At 37.5% G+C, this 19,154-nt stretch overlaps 1 protein-coding gene across 3 annotated transcripts in view; it reads left to right on the forward strand.

Annotated features, from left to right (window-relative positions):
- Positions 1–19,154, forward strand: part of MCM8 (minichromosome maintenance 8 homologous recombination repair factor) — a 41,226-nt gene that overhangs the window by 5,839 nt on the left and 16,233 nt on the right. For 2 of the 3 annotated variants that reach the window (XM_060032883.1, XM_060032884.1), the window contains exons 4-11: positions 72–154; positions 1,665–1,814; positions 3,671–3,774; positions 4,560–4,758; positions 8,119–8,204; positions 12,401–12,552; positions 12,797–12,992; positions 16,089–16,119. In XM_060032883.1, coding sequence (XP_059888866.1) covers positions 72–154; positions 1,665–1,814; positions 3,671–3,774; positions 4,560–4,758; positions 8,119–8,204; positions 12,401–12,552; positions 12,797–12,992; positions 16,089–16,119 — 1,001 coding nt within the window. The remainder of the gene's footprint in view (positions 1–71; positions 155–1,664; positions 1,815–3,670; positions 3,775–4,559; positions 4,759–8,118; positions 8,205–12,400; positions 12,553–12,796; positions 12,993–16,088; positions 16,120–19,154) is intronic. The other variant, XM_060032885.1, reaches the window with a different exon arrangement.

Consider the following 19,154-nt stretch of genomic DNA (forward strand, 5'->3'; position numbering starts at 1 on the left):
TCTGTCTCATGAAAAATATGATTGTACATGTGTAATTTTTATTAGTGCTGATGCCATATTTGTTGGATTAGTTTACAGCGACAGCTCTCCTTTTATTGAGAAGATTCAAGCATTTGAAAATTTTTTTGCAAGGCGTATCGATTTATACGATAAGGTAAGGTTCTTGCATAACAAAGCTACTAGTCCACCTTTATGTGTCATCTTATTGAACAATGTATTTGAGGTGCTAGTGATTGTGATTATAGACACTGGACTGCCTTGGTCCAGCTGCTAGCTTCCCACTTACCAGCAATATGGACTTCGGTGAATTGCTTTCTTTTGTGTGTTTTCTCGTCTATCATTAGAGTATGAGAGTATTATTAATACCTACCACAAAGGGTTGTTAAGAGACATAAATAAGTTAATACATTTTAAATATTAGAACTGTGCTTGGCACAAAACTTATTAGTACTTATTATCACCATATATATTTTTAATTTAATTTAATTTATTTTTTATATAGCAGGTTCTTATTAGTTATCTATTTTATGCATATTAGTGTATACATGTCAATCCCAATCTCCCAATTCATCCCACCACCACCCCCACCACCACCACCTTCCCTGCTTGGTGTCCATATGTTTGTTCTCTACATCTGTGTCTCTATTTCTGCCCTGCAAACTGGTTCATCTGTACCATTTTTCTGGGTTTCAAATGTATGCGTTAATATACGATATTTGTTTTTCTCTTTCTGACTTACTTTACTCTGTATGACAGTCTCTAAATTCATCCATGTCTCTACAAATGACCCAGTTTCATTCCTTTTTATGGCTGAGTAATATTCCATTGTATATATGTACCACATCTTCTTTATCCATTCATCTGTCAACAGGCATTTAGGTTACTTCCATGACCTGGCTATTGTAAATAGTGCTGCAGTGAACATTGGGGTGCATGTGTCTATTTGAATTATGGTTTTCTCTGGGTATATGCCCAGTAGTGGGATTGCTGGGTCATATGGTAATTCTATTTTATTTATTTATTTATTTTTGCGGTACGTGGGCCTCTCACTGCTGTGGCCTCTCCCATTGCGGAGCACAGGCTCTGGACACGCAGGCTCAGTGGCCACGGCTCACGGGCCTAGCTGCTCCGCGGCATGTGGGATCTTCCCAGACTGGGCCACAAACCCGTGTCCCCTGCATCGGCAGGCGGACTCTCAACCACTGCGCCACCGGGGAAGCCCTGGTAATTTTATTTTTAGTTTTTAAGCAACCTCCGTACTGTTCTCCATAGTGGCTGTATCAATTTACATTCCCACCAACAGTGCAAGAGGGTTCCCTTTTCTCCCCAGCCTCTCCAGCATTTGTTGTTTGTAGATTTTCTGATGATGCCCATTCTAACCGGTGTGAGGTGATACCTCACTGTAGTTTTGATTTGCATTTCTCTAATAATTAGTGATGTTGAGCAGCTTTTCACGTGCTTCTTGCCCATCTGTATGTCTTCTTTGGAGAAATGTCTATTTAGGTCTTATGCCCATTTTTTGATTAGGTTTATTTTTTTAATATTGAGCTGCATGAGCTGATATTATCACTATATTAACATTATATGCTTTCTCAAAGTATGTGATTGAATGCTCATATATGGTAAAAAAGCAATCATTATTTTCATACCGTAATATTTTGTAGGATGAAATAGAAAGAAAGGGAAGTATTTTGGTGGATTTTAAAGAACTGACAAAAGATGATGAAATAGCTAAATTGATACCAAATATAGCAAATGAATTAAGGGATACACCTGACAAAACCCTGGCTTGCATGGGTCTGGCAATACATCAGGTAAGTGTTGATTTTGTGAGACTTTTGTCAAAATTTTAAAGGAAGATTTCACAGTCACAGTACCTTCTCTAACAGATTCTTAGTTTTTACCAACAGACCTTTGCTAGAAATGAAAGGTTGCTATCCTGTCAGAGGAAGACTTCATAGGCGTGGTGGGGTTTAGAGTGGGTCTTAAAGTGGTACTGAGGACTGGACATAGAGCAGAGGAGGTCAGGGTATCCAGGTGAGGGTTCATTAAAAAGATTCGTTGCAAAGATGTATACACTGCTAGTGACCCAAGGCTGGGAACCTTGGCTGTTGTCTTCAGACTCCTCTTGCTCATTAGTTCTTTTTTTTAATTAATTAATTTATTTATTTAGTTTTGGCTGTGTTGGGTCTTCTGTTCTGTGCACGGGCTTCCTCTAGTTGCGGTGAGCAGGGGCTACTCTTCGTTGCGGTGCGTGAACTTCTCACTGCGGTAGCTTCTCTTGTTGCGGAGCACAGGCTCTAGGCGCAAGGGCTTCAGTAGTTGTGGTGCACGGGCTCAGTACTTGTGGCTCACAGGCTCTAGAGCGCAGGTTCAGTAGTTGTGGCGCACAGGCTTAGTTGCTCCGCGGCGTGTGGGATCTTCCCAGACCAGGGCTTGAACCTGCGTCCCCTGCGTTGGCAGGTAGATTTTTAACCACTGTGCCACCAGGGAAGTCCCTCTCATTAGTTCTTCATGTCTAAATTACCACATCCTTTCACTTCTATTTCTAAAATATCTCTTAAATCCACCTCTTTTCCATCCTTACAGCCTCTGTCATAAGACTTCATTATCTTTCCTTAACTGTTGCCATACGTGGTAAAACACGATTTGTCCTTGGAAACTGTGGTGACTCTTTTCTGCCAAATGATATCCAAACCCTTTGTGTGGCATTGAAAGCCTTCCATAACCTGGTTCAACTTCCTCTCCCTGCTCTCCTTCTTTCACTGCCATCCAGCTAAACTAAGCTCCCCCTAGGATTCTTACACGTGCTGTCCATTTGGCATAGAATGCCCCTTGCCTCACATGTCCAAATGTCTTGGGCCTAACTCAGTTGTCACTCTGAAACCTTTCTCATGACCCCTTTTCAAAACTCACATGGTTTTTTTGTCTGTAAATCTTTATGGTAGCAATTATAGCTGCATATTTGCATCTCATTTTTTCAGACTGGCAGCATACTGCTTTGTACACAGGTAGATGTTAAATATTTATTTTACTTAATGTCAAATGCCAAGGAAGTAAATATTGGTTATTTCAAAAGTAATCTTTATTTTCTTTATCTTAATCACTGAATTTGGAGAAGTAGAAAATATTTTTTTTCCAGAATCCATCCAGAATATCTTTAAGGGGCTACTGTAAGGACTTTTAATACTAGGTTTAGTTGAGGCAGAAAGTAGCAGACAGGGATGCTGGAGTTTTCCAGCCCAAGGACAGCAGAACCCCAGGTAAAACATAACCCACTATAAAATAAGTAATCATAATAAAATATCAGAATTTTTTTTTTTTTTTACGGTACGCGGGCCTCTCACTGTTGTGGCCTCTCCCGTTGCGGAGCACAGGCTCCGGACGCACAGGCTCAGCGGCCATGGCTCACGGGCCCAGCCGCTCTGCGGTATGTAGGATCTTCCCGGACTGGGGCACGAACCCGTGCCCCCTGCATCGGCAGGCGAACTCTCAACCACTGCACCACCAGGGAAGCCCTAAATATCAGAATTTTAAAGGGCAGTTAGAGTTCTGTTAATATGCTCTTCTGAACTGTTTATATTCTTAACTTCATATTCTCTATAAAAGAGTTCTGCTTCAAGAGGGTATCTTGTTTTCAAACTTTTGAGTAAATGTCTGTCTTGTCTAGGTGTTAACTAAGGATCTTGAAAGGCATGCAGCTGAGTTACAAGCCCAAGAAGGATTGTCTAGAAATGGGGAGACAATGGTAAATGTGCCACACATTCATACAAGGTGAGGAATTTTCTGGTATTGAAGTGTTATTCAGAAACAGGCATTAAAGACTATTTAAGAGTGAGAACCTTATTTTATAAAGCCAAAGAAATCAGTAAAAAGTATATGAGTTTCTTGCTAACTCATTGGTCATCACATCCAAGTGAACCTGCTGAATTTGAAGAGATCTTGATAGAAATAAGCTTTTTCTGCCTAAATAAGTTGATTTGTGAACCTGCAAATTTTTGTAAGCATTGATTTTGGATGTATGCTTATCAAGACCCTGCTATTTACATTTAATAATCCATGTGATACACTAAGTGGTGTGATTAAATTTTGTTAAAATTATTAGATTTCTATTAAACACAGAGAACAAATGGAATTTTTTCTTGAATTCAACTTTTTATTGTATTATAAGATTTTAAATTCTCATTAGAAGAGATGAATAAGGTAATCATCAAGGTTGTTTCTTTGTTTTTTTTTCCTTAGAATTTAAAAAAGACATTTCCTAACATTTCTTGAAAAAGAATTTGGAGACTCAGAAGTTGCTGAATTTGAGACTTTCCTTTTGGCATTATTTTTTTCCTTTTTCCCTCGAGAACAGCCAATGAGACGAGGAAAAGTGAAGATTTAACTTTTTTTATTTTTAAGACTGATTTAATACTTGTAAAATTCCTGATATATATGGGGATGATATGGTTTGAGAATTCCATAGTTTCTTAAAGGGACTTGTGAAAATGCAGACAACCTCAGCTTTCTGCTCATTTTAAATGTATAGATAAATATGTTCCTGTTTTTGTTTTTAGGGTATACAACTATGAGCCCTTAACACAGCTCAAGAATGTCCGAGCAAATTACTATGGAAAATACATTGCTCTGAGAGGGACAGTGGTTCGCGTCAGTAATATAAAGCCTCTCTGTACCAAGATGGCTTTTCTTTGTGCTGCGTGTGGAGAAATTCAGAGTTTTTCTCTTCCAGATGGAAAATATAATCTTCCCACAAAGGTTATACCATGTTCTTTAACTACTTCCTTCTTTATCTTGGTAAAGAAGGCAAATCAATTTACAGAAAACATTTCCCAGTGTTTCTAAATACAGAGCTTATTTTTATTGTTTATTTTCAGTTTTTAAATTATAAAATACTTCAGGGTACAAAAAATAAACAAAACATCTCTATTCACCACTCAGAATTTACATTTTGCCAGCTCCAGCTGTATCTTGAAAGAGGTAAAGCATTACTGGTACAGCTTTTGTCTCTTTTTTACCCCTTGCTTGTACCATTCCCAGAGACAGTCATTATCCTGAAGTTAATTTGTATTCTTTCCATTCATATTTTTATATTCTGGCTTAATAGGTACACATATTGTTTTCTTTCCTTTATTCTGCTGTTGGAAAGTGATGCATTCCTCTTTTAACTTTTTTTTAAAACTATAAATTTTAAAACTATAGAAAAGTGTAGAGAATAATGTAACTAATATCTGTGTACTACCATTATGGGTTGGCAAATATTTAGCTAATTTTTTTACAAAAAATATTAAGTGTTATAAAGGTAAAGTCTCTTTGTTTCCCTCCTCAGTTCCATTAACTTTGTTCCACCCCTAGAGCCACTATTCTGAAATCAGCATGTATTCCTCAAGTCTGCATTTTCATACTTGACTATATATGTAGGATTTGTTTTGTTTATGTTTACATAAATGATATACTGAATGTAACAAATTACAGCATTTTTTTCATTTGGTTATTTTGGAGTTCTACCTATCTTAATACATATCTAACTCTTTCATTTATTGTGTGGAGTAAATGAATAGCCACTGTTTATCCATAGTCTTGGCAGACATTGTGCTGTTTCCAGTTTTTCACAATTTCAAATAATGCTGCAGAGAACATTCTTGTACATGTCTCCTTAGCAGAGGAATTTCTCAGTTATATGCTATGCTTATTTTTAACATTTTTAGATGTTGCCAAAGTACTTTCCAGAATGTTGGTCCCAACTTACACCCCTGCTGGTGGTGTTAAGTGATTACCATTTCCCCATATTTTCATTAACACTTGGTATTGTTAGGTTTTTAAATTTTTGCCAGACTGATGGGTGTAAAATGATATTTCATTTTTAATATGAATTTCTGTGATTTCTGTTATGTTTGAGCATCTTTTCACATCTTTATTGGCCATTCAGTTTCTTTATTGAATTTTCTGTTCATTTTTCTGTTTATACTATTGATAGGAGTTCTTTATGAATTCTAGATACTGAGCATTGATTTCTTACATTATAGATATTTTCTCCCAGTCTTTAGTTTATCTCTTAACTTTGTGGTACATTTTTTGCTTTAGAGTTTTATCAATACATTTTGACATGGTTAAATTGATCAGTCTTTTTCCTATGACTTTTACATTTTCTCCATGGCTTCTTAAGAAGGCCTCCCTCACTCACTATTTATAAACATCTCTCTTACATTTTCTTTCAGTACTTTTAAGTCTTGTTTTTTCTATTTAGATCTTTTGTCCATCTGAAATTTAATTTTGTGAATGGCATAAAGCTAAGGATCTAACATTATTCTTTTAGGTGGAAAGCCAGTTGTCGCCATTTATTAATTAAGCCCTCTGTTTCTATTGATGTGTAATACATCATCTGTAGTACACTGTGCTCCTGTAGACATGTGAGTCTGTTTTATTTCACTGGTCCTGTACCAGGTCTACACAATCCTATTTACATTGACCTTATTAAAACTTTTGATAAGGTAGGAACACTTGCCATACCGATTCTTCTTTTCCAGAGTTGCCTTTATCATCCTTAGACTTTAATAAGTTTAACATTTAGTACATTTTTACTCACATTGAAATTCCTAAGGCTTCCTTCTCTTGTAGGAAGAACAGAGTATGTTAGATTCAGCTATTGGTTCTGAATAATCAATGGTGTTGGTAAATGGGTGTCACCTACTATTTGGGCTTAAGGTTCAGGACTGCCTTTAGGTCAGAGAGGCCAGATTTTTTTTTTTTTTTCCCCTTTGGCTCATTTTGTGGAATCTTAGTTCTCTGACCAGGGATTGAAACTGTGACCTCAGCAGTGAAAGCGCAGTCTTAACAACTGGGCCTCCAGGGAATTCCCTGGAGAGGCCAGAATTTAAATCCTGATTTAAATTGGATATTTTCTGTAAACATTATTTTGTCAGGGTATTTCCATGCCCTCTAATACAGTAGGTAGTAACGCTGACTTCATTACTCATGTCTGAACTTCAGTGAATCAAAGTGATCAGAAAGACAGTTGTTCCAGCTGATCTCTGTTCCAGTCACTATTGCTGCATAACTAATCACCCTACAGCATAGTGGCTCAAAATAACAACAATCATTTTATTATTTCACATGGTGTCTGTGGGTCAGGAGTTTGGAAGAACTGGTTGGCTGGGTACTTCTGGCTCTTGATCTCTTAGGGAGCTGGAATAGCAAGTGGCTGGACTCACTGGGCACTGGCCAGTATCTCTCTTCCACGTTGTCTTTCTGTGTGGTCTGGTTTTGGCTTCTTGCCCACAGTATGGCAGCTCAGGACACTCATTCTGCTCACATGACTGCCAATAGCTTCAAGAGACAGAGGTCCAGCTGACTGGCAGAAATGGCTTTGCCTCTTTTGAGGCAGCCTCAGAGGTCAGGCAGCATTACTTCTGTCACATTCGGTTGGTTACAAAGTGAGTCACAAGCCTGTCCACATCCCAGGAGGGGGAAATTAGACTCCAGCTCTTTATAGGGGAGTGGCAGGGTTCTAGAAAGGTTTGAAGGGTGATACAATTACAACCGTATTTGGAAAACACAGTCTGCCACAGTCTCTCTACTTATAAATGCATCTTGAGGTACAAACAGCAAACAAATGACTTACGAAAACTTGAACACAACTGACTTACATGTTGAGGACTGCCTGTGTGGTACAATAAACATTATACTATACAAGCAGTGCAAAAGGAGGTTAGATAAGAGAATTGGGGATTAAAGAAGACCCAGGAAGGGCTTTTGAAAAGGGGAGGATTGGAGCTGGGTATGTGGGACTGGATACAAGGAGATGTTCAAGGATTGGGAGACTACTTGGGCACAAAGGAAGGAATAAGTGCTTGGTGTGACAGGTGTGTAAAGAGACTTGCATACCCACAGCAGAAAGAATAAGAGCAGTCATCAAGAGGGACCAGCTGAAAAAGTGCCTCAAAAACAAAATCAATACAGAAGAAAATAGAAAGTCATTGCAGCTTTTAGTTCATCTTACTTTAATACCATTCTGGGACCAACTTTTAAACCAATACTAAATGAAGCATTTTAACTTGAATTTTCCTGAGATATGATTGTAGTATATCAAAATTTAAGTGCGAATTAATCTTGTTGCAGTGTCCTGTGCCTGCATGTCGAGGGAAGTCATTTACTGCACTCCGAAGCTCTCCTCTCACAGTTACGATGGACTGGCAGTCAATCAAGTAAGCAATCAGACTATTAAATAAAAGGCAGGTTTTAGAGCCCTCATACTGCCAAGTAAATCTACAGTATTCCTGTATTATACTTTGATGCTTCTCTGTAGATTGTGATAAAGTATATAATAAAAGGTTTACTTGCTGCAGAGTTATGTGTTGGAGTGATAATTGTCTTCATTTGAGATTTGTTTTCTATCAGATTCCAGAAAGGATTTAACGTACAAGTATTATGTCATTTTGCTATTGAGAAATCATTTTATATCTCATTTATTTTACTCATTGAATTGGATGTATATATAAGCAAAGCTGTATGTTTCATTCCATAATGTGATATCCTAGAAATAATATTGTTTTGAAGTTTTAAAATGGAGAATCCCTTAGAAATAGATACATTTCATTTTATGTTCACAATATCCATGAGGCATTTTCTATAGGTGATTAAAAAAAACTTTTTTTTTAAAGTCAGATAGTTTTCTCTATGTGTGTATATTTTTAACAATTTATTCCATTTTTTTTCTGGCTGTAGTCCCATAACTCATCCCTAAATATAAAATAATGGGTAGTTTTGAAGTCAGGGTGCTATCCAGGAAACTTGGCTGAAACAAATGGTCTTTAAAAACTAAGAACATAGGGGAAAAGTGAAGTAGATTTCTACCAAGCCCTGTCCTAGCTTGACCTCCTAATGCCCTATAAAAACCAAGACCAATATATACAATAATTAACTGTGCACTATGCTGAGATCTTTACAGACACTCCATTTTATAAAAGATGAAATGTTTAAAACTCTTGAGTATGATCATGTGGGGGAGCCTGGTTTCCAGCCCATGTCTATAGCAGTTTCACCACTGAAGGGGGTGGTGAGGGCCTCAAAGGTGCTATAAGGTTCACAGTATATGCATAGAAGATTCAGAGTGATTTAATTATTTGAACAAAATTTCTTTGTTTTCAGGTAAAAATAGACTAAAAATAGGCTTAAATATTTTAACTGGGTTTGAATGATCATCTCCTAATATTAGGAAATCAAACTTAGGGGTAGATGATTGAGAAAAGGAGGACAATTAAGTCCTTTTCTTGAGTTTTTAAAAGTAAGGTATTGCTCAGGTTCATTTTAAATGAGTTAGTTATAGTAAAACTTTGTTAATGCAATATTAGCTTACATAATTAATTGTCTTATTCTATTGCTCTGTAGGTACATAAAATGATTTTTTGCCCTAGAAGAAAGGCCTCCTTCCTGCCATATATAGTAAACTCAGTTTCAATTTTTTCTGAGCCTTAGCTTGGATGGCCATAAGGAATTAAGTAATTGTTTCTCAACTAGTGCATTGAAATGTTTGGATGAGTCAAGGTGATAGCTTTATTGTGTATATCAGAATCGAAGCCTTATAGTTGCAGCAGTCCCAGTTCTAGAAGTTCATCTGATGAAGACAGTCACAATATGTGCAGAAATAGCTTGCTGAAAGTATGTTTTCACAGTGTTGATAACCAAAAATGGAGAATAACCTAAACATCTGAAGAAAATATTATAAAAAGGATGATACTATGAACTATTGTGTAGCCACTAATTATGATGATGTAGGAGAGTGTTTTGAAATGACATCCAAAAATGTTTACAATGAATTTAGTGATAAAGCAGGTCACAGAATGTTCTCTACTGTACAATACTGACTTTATTAAAAAAAAAAAACACTGGTAAATACAAAAACATGTTAAGAGTATACTGTCTGGGAGGTCAGATGAAAGTAATTGTTATTTTTTTCTTTCTGTTTATCTGTGTTTTTAAATTTTTACAAAGGTGACACATAGAAATATGTGTTCTTTTAATAAGAAAAGTGTAAAAATATACTGTTTTTCTTTCTTTTTTTTGGGCTGCTTTGGGTCTTTGTTGCTGCATGCAGGCTTTCTCTAGTTCTGGTGAGTGGGGGCTACTCTTTGTTGCAGTGTGCCGGCTTCTTATTGCAGTGGCTTGTCTTGTTGTGGAGCACAGGCTCTAGGCATGCGGGCTTCAGTAGCTGTGGCTTGCAGGCTCTAGAGAGCAGGCTCAGTAGTTGTGGCGCACAGGCTTAGTTGCTCCACGGCACGTGGGATCTTCCCAGACCAGGGATCAAACCCGTGTCCCCTGCATTGGCAGGTGGATTCTTAACCACTGCGCCACCAGGGAAGTCCCAAAAAATATACTTTTTTAAAGCAAGGTGACCTTAGCATGTTGTGTCACTCTGACACTTCTCATTGCAGTTCGCCAGTGTTTAAATATGCATTGAGGGTGAAAGTAGTGGGTAACCATGGAGCAGGGTTTGTGCTTACTTTCATCATTTAAGTGATTAAATTAAAAAGTTTTAAAATAATGTGTATGTTTTTAAAAACTCAATCAGCATAGAAGGCCACAGTTCCCACAACTTCTTGTTGCCTTATACATAATTCTAGATAGCATTCTTATGTCTCTTCCTTCACTTTACTTATCCAGTCTGTGAGCTGAGAATGTTAGAGACATGGTACCTGCTGTCCCTTCTCCCTCTTCCACCTTTTTTCAGTATGATGTTACTTTTAAATTGTCAAGGTTTACTTCTGTTTTCTAATGAGAATTATCTTCCATGTTTTATTCATAGGTCATATCTAATGAAACCAACAAACAGCACTTACATTTTTATGATAACATAAATATTGTTCAACAGAGAATCAAGTCAGGTGATCAGATGCCAAGAGAAAGAAATGTAATTTGTGTCACTGGGTTGTTTTGTTTTGTTGGGGTTTTTTGCCCCTTAAAGGAAAATGATCCAAGCATCAAAATCAAAAAGGATTCTTTTCTTATACTCCACTGAGTTAGCCCATATTTTAATATGCTTCATATTTGGACTATAACTGTCGTTTAGCACTTTTCCTACTCTTCGTAATCTTTTTATCCATGGTGTTCTGAAAACGTCTGAGTCTATCTAACTGTGTCTTCATCTTGCTTGATACTGATTGGCCCTTTTCTTCTAGAGTTGTCTTCAACTCTAGAATATCTATTTTCTATTTTCTCTCTTTGGGCTTCTTATCAGGTGTATCCATTCAATTGTTTGTCCTTCACCCTTTGTTTTCTTTATGCTCTTTTCTAGATTTCTTTGGCTTTTGCTTGTATCCTTTCTATAAGTGTTTGATTTTTATATACATATCTTTAATTTTTCTGATCTCACACTTGTTTTCCAATAGTTTCTTTATCATAGCAGCTCATTCTTGTTTTATGATGGTAACATTTTCTCAGAAACTCTTAAGTAGTTTTTTCTTTGTTTTTAATGCTTTTCTCCTTCTTTAATTATTGCCATTTCATCTTCAAATATCTGATGAGGAATGAGAAATTATTTGGAGTAGGTAGGATAAGTTTCCTTTGCTATTTTTTAGGTAGGAGCTTTTCTTCAAAAAGCCTCATCCCTAGATAGAGGGTAGGGTTTTGACAACCAGATTTTGCTTTATGAATGTGTTTTTGAATTTGGCTTGGGCTCCTCAAATGCCAGAATGAGGAGGCTTATGCTGGAGCTCTGATATCCTCTCTCGGCACCTTAGTTCCCCTCATAGAGTAGATGGCTCTGTTTCCTTAAAACAGTGCTCTGGTTTTTGCCAGATGGGGAAGCCTGATGGCTTTCCTGGGATGCCCTCCTTCTTCTTCTAGCCACCTATGCCCCCACCTTCCAAATAATTTCTGAACAGCTCTTCTGCGACTTGTCTTTCAGTTGATTATTCTGTTTTGTTTCAGCCATCTGCTCCCACTTGCCATTCCTGCCACCTCCAACTTACAAGCCTCTCTAGGGCTGAGAACATTGGCTCCCACTTCTCTTGTACCCTTGTAAATTTTTCCTGTGTGTATTCTGGAATTCATTTTATTTTATCCATCAGTACTTTCCCATTTGCTGTTTTATAAAATTTCATTAATATCTCTTATTTGATGATGGCACCTCTGCATGCCCCAAAACTTCTCTTCACTCTTTTAGTGACTGTTGTTTTGGTGGACACTTTAGAGGGAAGGTAGGCAAATGCATGTGCCCATTCTGCCATCTTTAATTGGAAATTGCTGAAGTAGTTTTAAATATACCATTGAACCTTTTCTTTTTTTTTTTAAACTAACTGCCCTTTATCTATCTCAGCATCATGTGGACCCTGAATAGTTACTGTGTTGACCAAATAACCCAAAGTCAGTTTATGTACTGACTGAAAATTGTTTAACTTTTTAGAATCCAGGAGTCGATGTCTGATGATCAGCGAGAAGCAGGTCGGATTCCACGAACAATAGAATGTGAGCTTGTTCACGATCTTGTGGATAGCTGTGTCCCAGGAGACACAGTGACTATCACTGGAGTTGTCAAAGTCTCAAATGCTGAGGAAGGTGTGGTATAACTTTCCTTAATTCAATTGTCCCTCAATAGTTTGTCAGCATTCATCTTTTCCCTTTTTAAGATACTTCTGAATTTCCATTAATTTAAAGAACTTGATTCTTAAATAGGTGAAACTTTTCCTCTAAAATAAAAGTTTATTTATAGCTCACCATGCCTTTCTTTTACAGTCTACTTGAATCTTTGTAGGGAAAATGAAAATACCAATTATTGTATATCATACTTTGAAATTTACAGGTTCTCGAAATAAGAATGACAAATGCATGTTCCTTTTGTACATTGAAGCAAATTCTGTTAGCAACAGCAAAGGACAGAAAACTAAGCCTTCCGAGGATGAGTATAAGCATGGAACATTGATGGAGTTCTCACTTAAGGACCTTTATGCCATCCAGGAGATTCAATCTGAAGAAAACCTGTTTAAACTCATTGTCAAGTATGTATGAGGTTATCTCAAGTTTTACTTTATCGTGTGCATGTTGGGGGTGCTCTTGGCTACCAATAACTGAAAACTAATCAAAATGTTTGCAAATTACAATTCATTAGACATCTTTAGACCTGTGCAGCCAAGTCATTGAAAGAAGGAGACTAAAGGGTGAACTGCATACATAATATTTAAAGAAGGGATAAAATTTCATTTTTTCAGTTCAATTCAAAGAATCAGAATAAATAAGGCCATATATGAATATATGAAGTATTATGTTGAATATAAAGAAGTATTTTACATTTGTCAATTGTATAAATAGGAACAAACAAAAAGGACAGAGTGGAAGAGATATAATCCAGCTAATCACCCATCTTTGTACAGCCCATAAACTGAGTGGTTTTTACATTTTTTCATAGCTGAAAAAAATTAAAAAGAATATTTCATGACACACAAAACTACATGAAGTTCAAATTTTGCTATCCATAGGTAAACTTTTATTGGAACACAGCCACACTTGTTCATTTACATAGTATCTGACTGCTTTTGAGCTACAGGGGCAGAGTTGAGTAGATGCAATAGAGAATGGCTCACAGATATTTATGTGTTTGTACCTTTACAGATAAGTTTACTGATCTCTAGTTGAAACAATAAGGAAAATTTACTATATTACACAATCTAGTTACTCAACTGAAGAGTCATGGGACAGTGAATTACAAAGTCATTTCAACTACTTGTATGTAGGGTGTTGTTTGTTTACTTTTAAAAAGCAAGAAATAGATTCACATCGAAGTCACTTACTATTGATAAGTATTTCATAATTTTTTTTTATTTCCGTGTTATTGCCCTGCAGTAGAGAAGAAGCAGTGTAGAGGCATTTTTGCTTTAGTGATTACGAGCCTTTTCTAGAAGATAAACCTGAGTTAGAATCTTGCTTCAGCCACTTCCAATGTGATCTGGGGCATGTTAGTTTCTCCTTCATTTTTATCTTCTTAAAGTAGAAATAATAATACCTGCCTCAGAATGTTGTTCTGAAGATTAAATGAGATTTCATTATGTACTTAACATAGTTAACACAATGTGCTGTTATTTTGAAGTATTTTGACAAATTTTTGGATAACTTTGAAGAAATAGGAGAAAATGTGAGAGACCGAATAGTAGCTGTACCAGAGGTAAAGAACTGAGGTTTTGAAGTGCATTGTATTAGAAAAATTGATCTTGTCACGCCTTTCTCTTCACCTAGGCTTTGGGCTCTAGGAGAATTTAACAGTTTTTCTTTCTGCCTTTAATATGTTAATTAGAAAGCTGGGAAAAGTATAGAGTTCCTCAGGAGTTCTTTGTCCTTAAACCCTTAGAGATGTCCTTTGAATAGATGGCCATCCAAACCCACCCTGGGAGAGAGGGTGCTCTGAGCTAGGGTGGCGATGTGATCTGGTGATAAATGTTGGGGTGGTGAGTGGTCTGTAGCAGGTGGCCAAGGAACACCCTGGTTGAGGACCAAAACACCTCTTTGATTGGTACCTCTTACCAGTTATAAATAAAAATGAACATTTGCAGTGGTCCTTCTTCTGTCATACTTAAGGAAGATAAGTTAGTATGAAAAACCTGGGTTTCCTTCCTACAGTTTGCTTTTACCTTTTAGTTCTAAGTTTGTGATTCCAACATCAAAACTTGAATTTTTCATGGTCCTCCATTTGTGAATCTTGCAGGGGTTGGCAAACTAGGTAGGCTGCTTGTTTTGGTAAATAAAGTTTTTATTAGAGCACAGCCCCACCCATTTATTTACAAATTGTTGGCTTTGACAAAAGTTGGGTAGTTGTGACCCAGACAGTAAAACTGAAACTATTTACTTTCTGGCCCTTTAGGAAAAATGTTGTCAACCCTTGCTAGATTAATTGAGGCCTATGAAAAGAGAATGGAGAAGACAATAGAAGGCTGTTTTAGTTTAGGTTCCTTCAGAAGCAATGATTTGCATAAATGTAGTTTCTTTGGGAGGTGATCCCCAGAAATACTGGGAGGAGAATGGGGAAGTGAGACAGAGAAGGGAGGGCAGTTAGTGTATGGTACCTTAATGGAGGCTTAATAAAGGCTTAATCCTTCTGAGGCCTCTGGGACACTTGACTATAGAGCTAGCCTCAGTATTTTTCCATCTAAGGGCCTAGATTTGGGGCTGCTCCTGAGAATATTAGACATCCGAGCACTTCTGGCCTGCCCAGCCTGCCTGCTGATGATGCTTCTGCAGCCACAGAAAGCCCTTTGGCAGACAGGTGCAGGTGCTTGGTAAGAGGCCAGCAGTGATCATGCAGGAGCACGCTGAACAATGATTGCCAAGGGGAAGTGGCAGGACACCAACTTCTGTGTTGACATGTATTAACAGGGATAATGATTCACAGTTAACTGATTATATCTCTTCCTCCCTGTCCTTTTTGTTCCTGTTTATATAATTGATAAATGGGAACTACTTCTTTATATTCAACATAATACTTTATATATTCATATATGGCCTTATTTATTCTGATTCTTTGAACTGAAAAAATGAAATTTTATCCCTTTATTATGTACTCATTTCACCCTTTAGTCTCCTTCATTCAGTGACTTGGCTGCACAGGTCTAAAGATGTCTATTCATGTAAAATAGAATGTAATTTGATATCCTAAAGCCTAAAGTAGAAGACCATAATTATGATCTTTTTTTTTTTTTTTTTTTTTTTTTGTGGCGCTCCATGTGGCATGAGGGGTCTTAGTTACCTGACCAGGGATAGAACCCTCGCCCCCTGTATTGGAAGCGTGGAGTCTTAACCACTGGACCACTAGGGAGGTCCCTATGATGCATTTTAAAGGCTAGTAATATAAATGCTTTACAAGTGTCCTGCCTCCCTTACACAGGCACACTTTTTAAAACATTCTTCCCTTTATAGATTCACCAAGAATTTTGATAAATTTACTGTTAGAATAAAATTTCTTGAGTTGTTTGAGGAGATGTAAATTTTTATTTTTTACTATTTTCTTTTGATGCTAAATAAAGCAAGTTGAGCAAATTGTAAAGTAGATCTTCTAGTGTATCACTGAAATGTAAGTTAGAATTTATAAGTCATATTCTGTTTTTCAGCTCGCTTTGCCCTGTCATTTTTGGTCATGAAGTAAGTATTTTACTTCCTCTTTGCTCAAAAATACATAAATTTGGCAAAAATAGTATATAGAGATATCACAAATAATAGTCATTTCTGTTGGACAGTTACTCATATTTTATTTATTTATTTAAAGCAATTAAGTTTAGTATTTTTTTTTAACATCTTTATTGGGGTATAATTGCTTTACAATGGTGTGTTAGTTTCTGCTTTATAACAAAGTGAATCAGTCATACATAAACATATGTTCCCATATGTCTTCCCTCTTGCGTCTCCCTCCCTCCCACCCTCCCTATCCCACCCCTCCAGGCTGTCACAAAGCACCGAGCCAATATCCCTGTGCCATGCGGCTGCTTCCCACTAGCTATCTACCTTACTACGTTTGTTAGTGTGTATATGTCCATGACTCTCTCTCGCCCTGTCACAGCTCACCCTTCCCCCTCCCCATAACCTCAAGTCCGTTCTCTAGGAGGTCTGCGTCTTTATTCCTGCCTTACCCCTAGGTTCTTCATGACATTTTTTTTCTTAAATTCCATATATATGTGTTAGCATATGGTATTTGTCTTTTTCTTTCTGACTTACTTCACTCTGTATGACAGACTCTAGGTCTATCCATCTCATTACAAATAGCTCAATTTCATTTCTTTTTATGGCTGAGTAATATTCCATTGTATATATGTGCCACATCTTCTTTATCCATTCATCCGATGATGGGCACTTAGGTTGTTTCCATCTCCGGGCTATTGTAAATAGAGCTACAATGAACATTTTGGTACATGACTCTTTGAATTTTGGTTTTCTCAGGGTATATGCCCAGTAGTGGGATTGCTGGGTCATATGGTAGTTCTATTTGTAGTTTTTTAAGGAACCTCCATACTGTCCTCCATAGTGGCTGAACCAATTCACATTCCCACCAGCAGTGCAAGAGTGTTCCCTGCTCTCCACACCCTCTCCAGCATTTATTGTTTCTAGATTTTTTGATGATGGCCATTCTGACTGGTGTGAGATGATATCTCATTGTAGTTTTGATTTGCATTTCTCTAATGATTAATGATGTTGAGGATTCTTTCATGTGTTTGTTGGCAGTCTGTATATCTTCTTTGGAGAAATGTCTGTTTAGGTCTTCTGCCCATTTTTGGATTGGGTTGTTTGTTTTTTTGTTATTGAGCTGCATGAGCTGCTTGTAAATTTTGGAGATTAATCCTTTGTCGGTTGCTTCATTTGCAAATATTTTCTCCCTTTCTGAGGGCTGTCTTTTGGTCTTGTTTATAGTTTCCTTTGCTGTGCAAAAGCTTTGAAGTTTCATTAGATCCCATTTGTTTATTTTTGTTTTTATTTCCATTTCTCTAGGAGGTGGGTCAGAAAGGATCTTGCTGTGATTTATGTCATAGAGTGTTCTGCCTATGTTTTCCTCTAAGAGTTTGATAGTTTCTTGCCTTACATTTAGGTCTTTAATCCATTTTGAGCTTATTTTTGTGTATGGTGTTAGGGAGTGATCTAATCTCATACTTTTACATGTACCTGTCCAGTTTTCCCAGCACCACTTATTGAAGAGGCTGTCCTTTCTCCACTGTACATTCCTGCCACCTTTATCAAAGATAAGGTGTCCATATATGCGTGGGTTTATCTCTGGGCATTCTATCCTGTTCCATTGATCTATCTTTCTGTTTTTGTGCCAGTACCATACCGTCTTGATAACTGTAGCTTTGTAGTATAGTCTGAAGTCAGGGAGCCTGATCCCTCCAGTTCCTTTTTTCGTTCTCAAGATTGCTTTGGCTATTCGGGGTCTTTTGTGTTTCCATACAAATTGCAAAATTTTTTGTTCTAGTTCTGTGAAAAATGCCAGTGGTAGTTTGATAGGGATTGCATTGAATCTATAGATTGCTTTGGGTAGTAGAGTCATTTTCACAATGTTGATTCTTCCAATCCAAGAACATGGTATATCTCTCCATCTATTTATATCATCTTTAATTTCTTTCATCAGTGTCTTATAATTTTCTGCATACAGGTCTTTTGTCTCCTTAGGTAGGTTTATTCCTAGATATTTTATTCTTTTTGTTGCAATGGTAAAGGAGAGTGTTTTCTTGATTTCACTTTCAGATTTTTCATCATTAGTATATAGGAATGCCAGAGATTTCTGTGCATTAATTTTGTATCCTGCCACTTTACCAAATTCATTGATTAGCTCTAAGTATTTTTTTTTAATTAATTAATTTTCTTTGTCTCTGTTGGGTCTTCATTGATGTGCATGGGCTTTTCTCCGGTTGCGGCAAGCAGAGGCTACTCTTTGTTGCCGTGCGCGGGCTTCTCATTGCGGTGGCTTCTCCTGTTGCAGAGTGTGGGCTCTAGGTGCGCGGACTTCAGTAGTTGTGGCGTGTGGGCTCTGTAGTTGTTGCTTGCGGGCTCTGGAATGCAGGCTTATTAGTTGTGGCACACACGCTTAGTTGCTCCGTAGCATGTGGGATCTTCCCGGACCAGGGCTCAAACCTGTGTCCCCTGCATTAGCAGGTGGATTCTTAACCACTGCGCCACCAAGGAGGTCTCTCATATTTTAATATGAATCATTATATGAAAGATAAACTACAGTCCCTTGTAAGACAGAGCTGCTTACCAGTTAGAGTCAATAGGAATGACCTTTTTTTAAAGTGACTCTGGACACTGTAAATGTTAAAGCAGAAATTAACAAAGATTTCTCAGTTTTGTGGAATGGATTCAATGCCTGGCAAGGTAGGTCTTCACTCAGTGACTTTTAAGATAACCTGATTTTATATGCTTTCTAATTTAAGCTTTTTATTGTTTTTGTTTTTGTTTTGCGGTATGCGGGCCTCTCACCGTTGTGGCCTCTCCCGTTGCGGAGCACAGGCTCCGGACGCGCAGGCTCAGCGGCCATGGCTCACGGGCCCAGCCGCTCCGCGGCATGTGGGATCTTCCTGGACCGGGGCACAAACCCATGTCCCCTGCATCGGCAGGCGGACTCTCAACCACTGCGCCACCAGGGAAGCCCTAAGCTTTTTAATCATTTACATTAAAGAAGTTTATATTTTTAG

The sequence above is a fragment of the Delphinus delphis genome, chromosome 15 (genome assembly GCF_949987515.2).
Source record: "Delphinus delphis chromosome 15, mDelDel1.2, whole genome shotgun sequence".
In the NCBI taxonomy this organism is placed as follows: domain Eukaryota; kingdom Metazoa; phylum Chordata; class Mammalia; order Artiodactyla; family Delphinidae; genus Delphinus; species Delphinus delphis.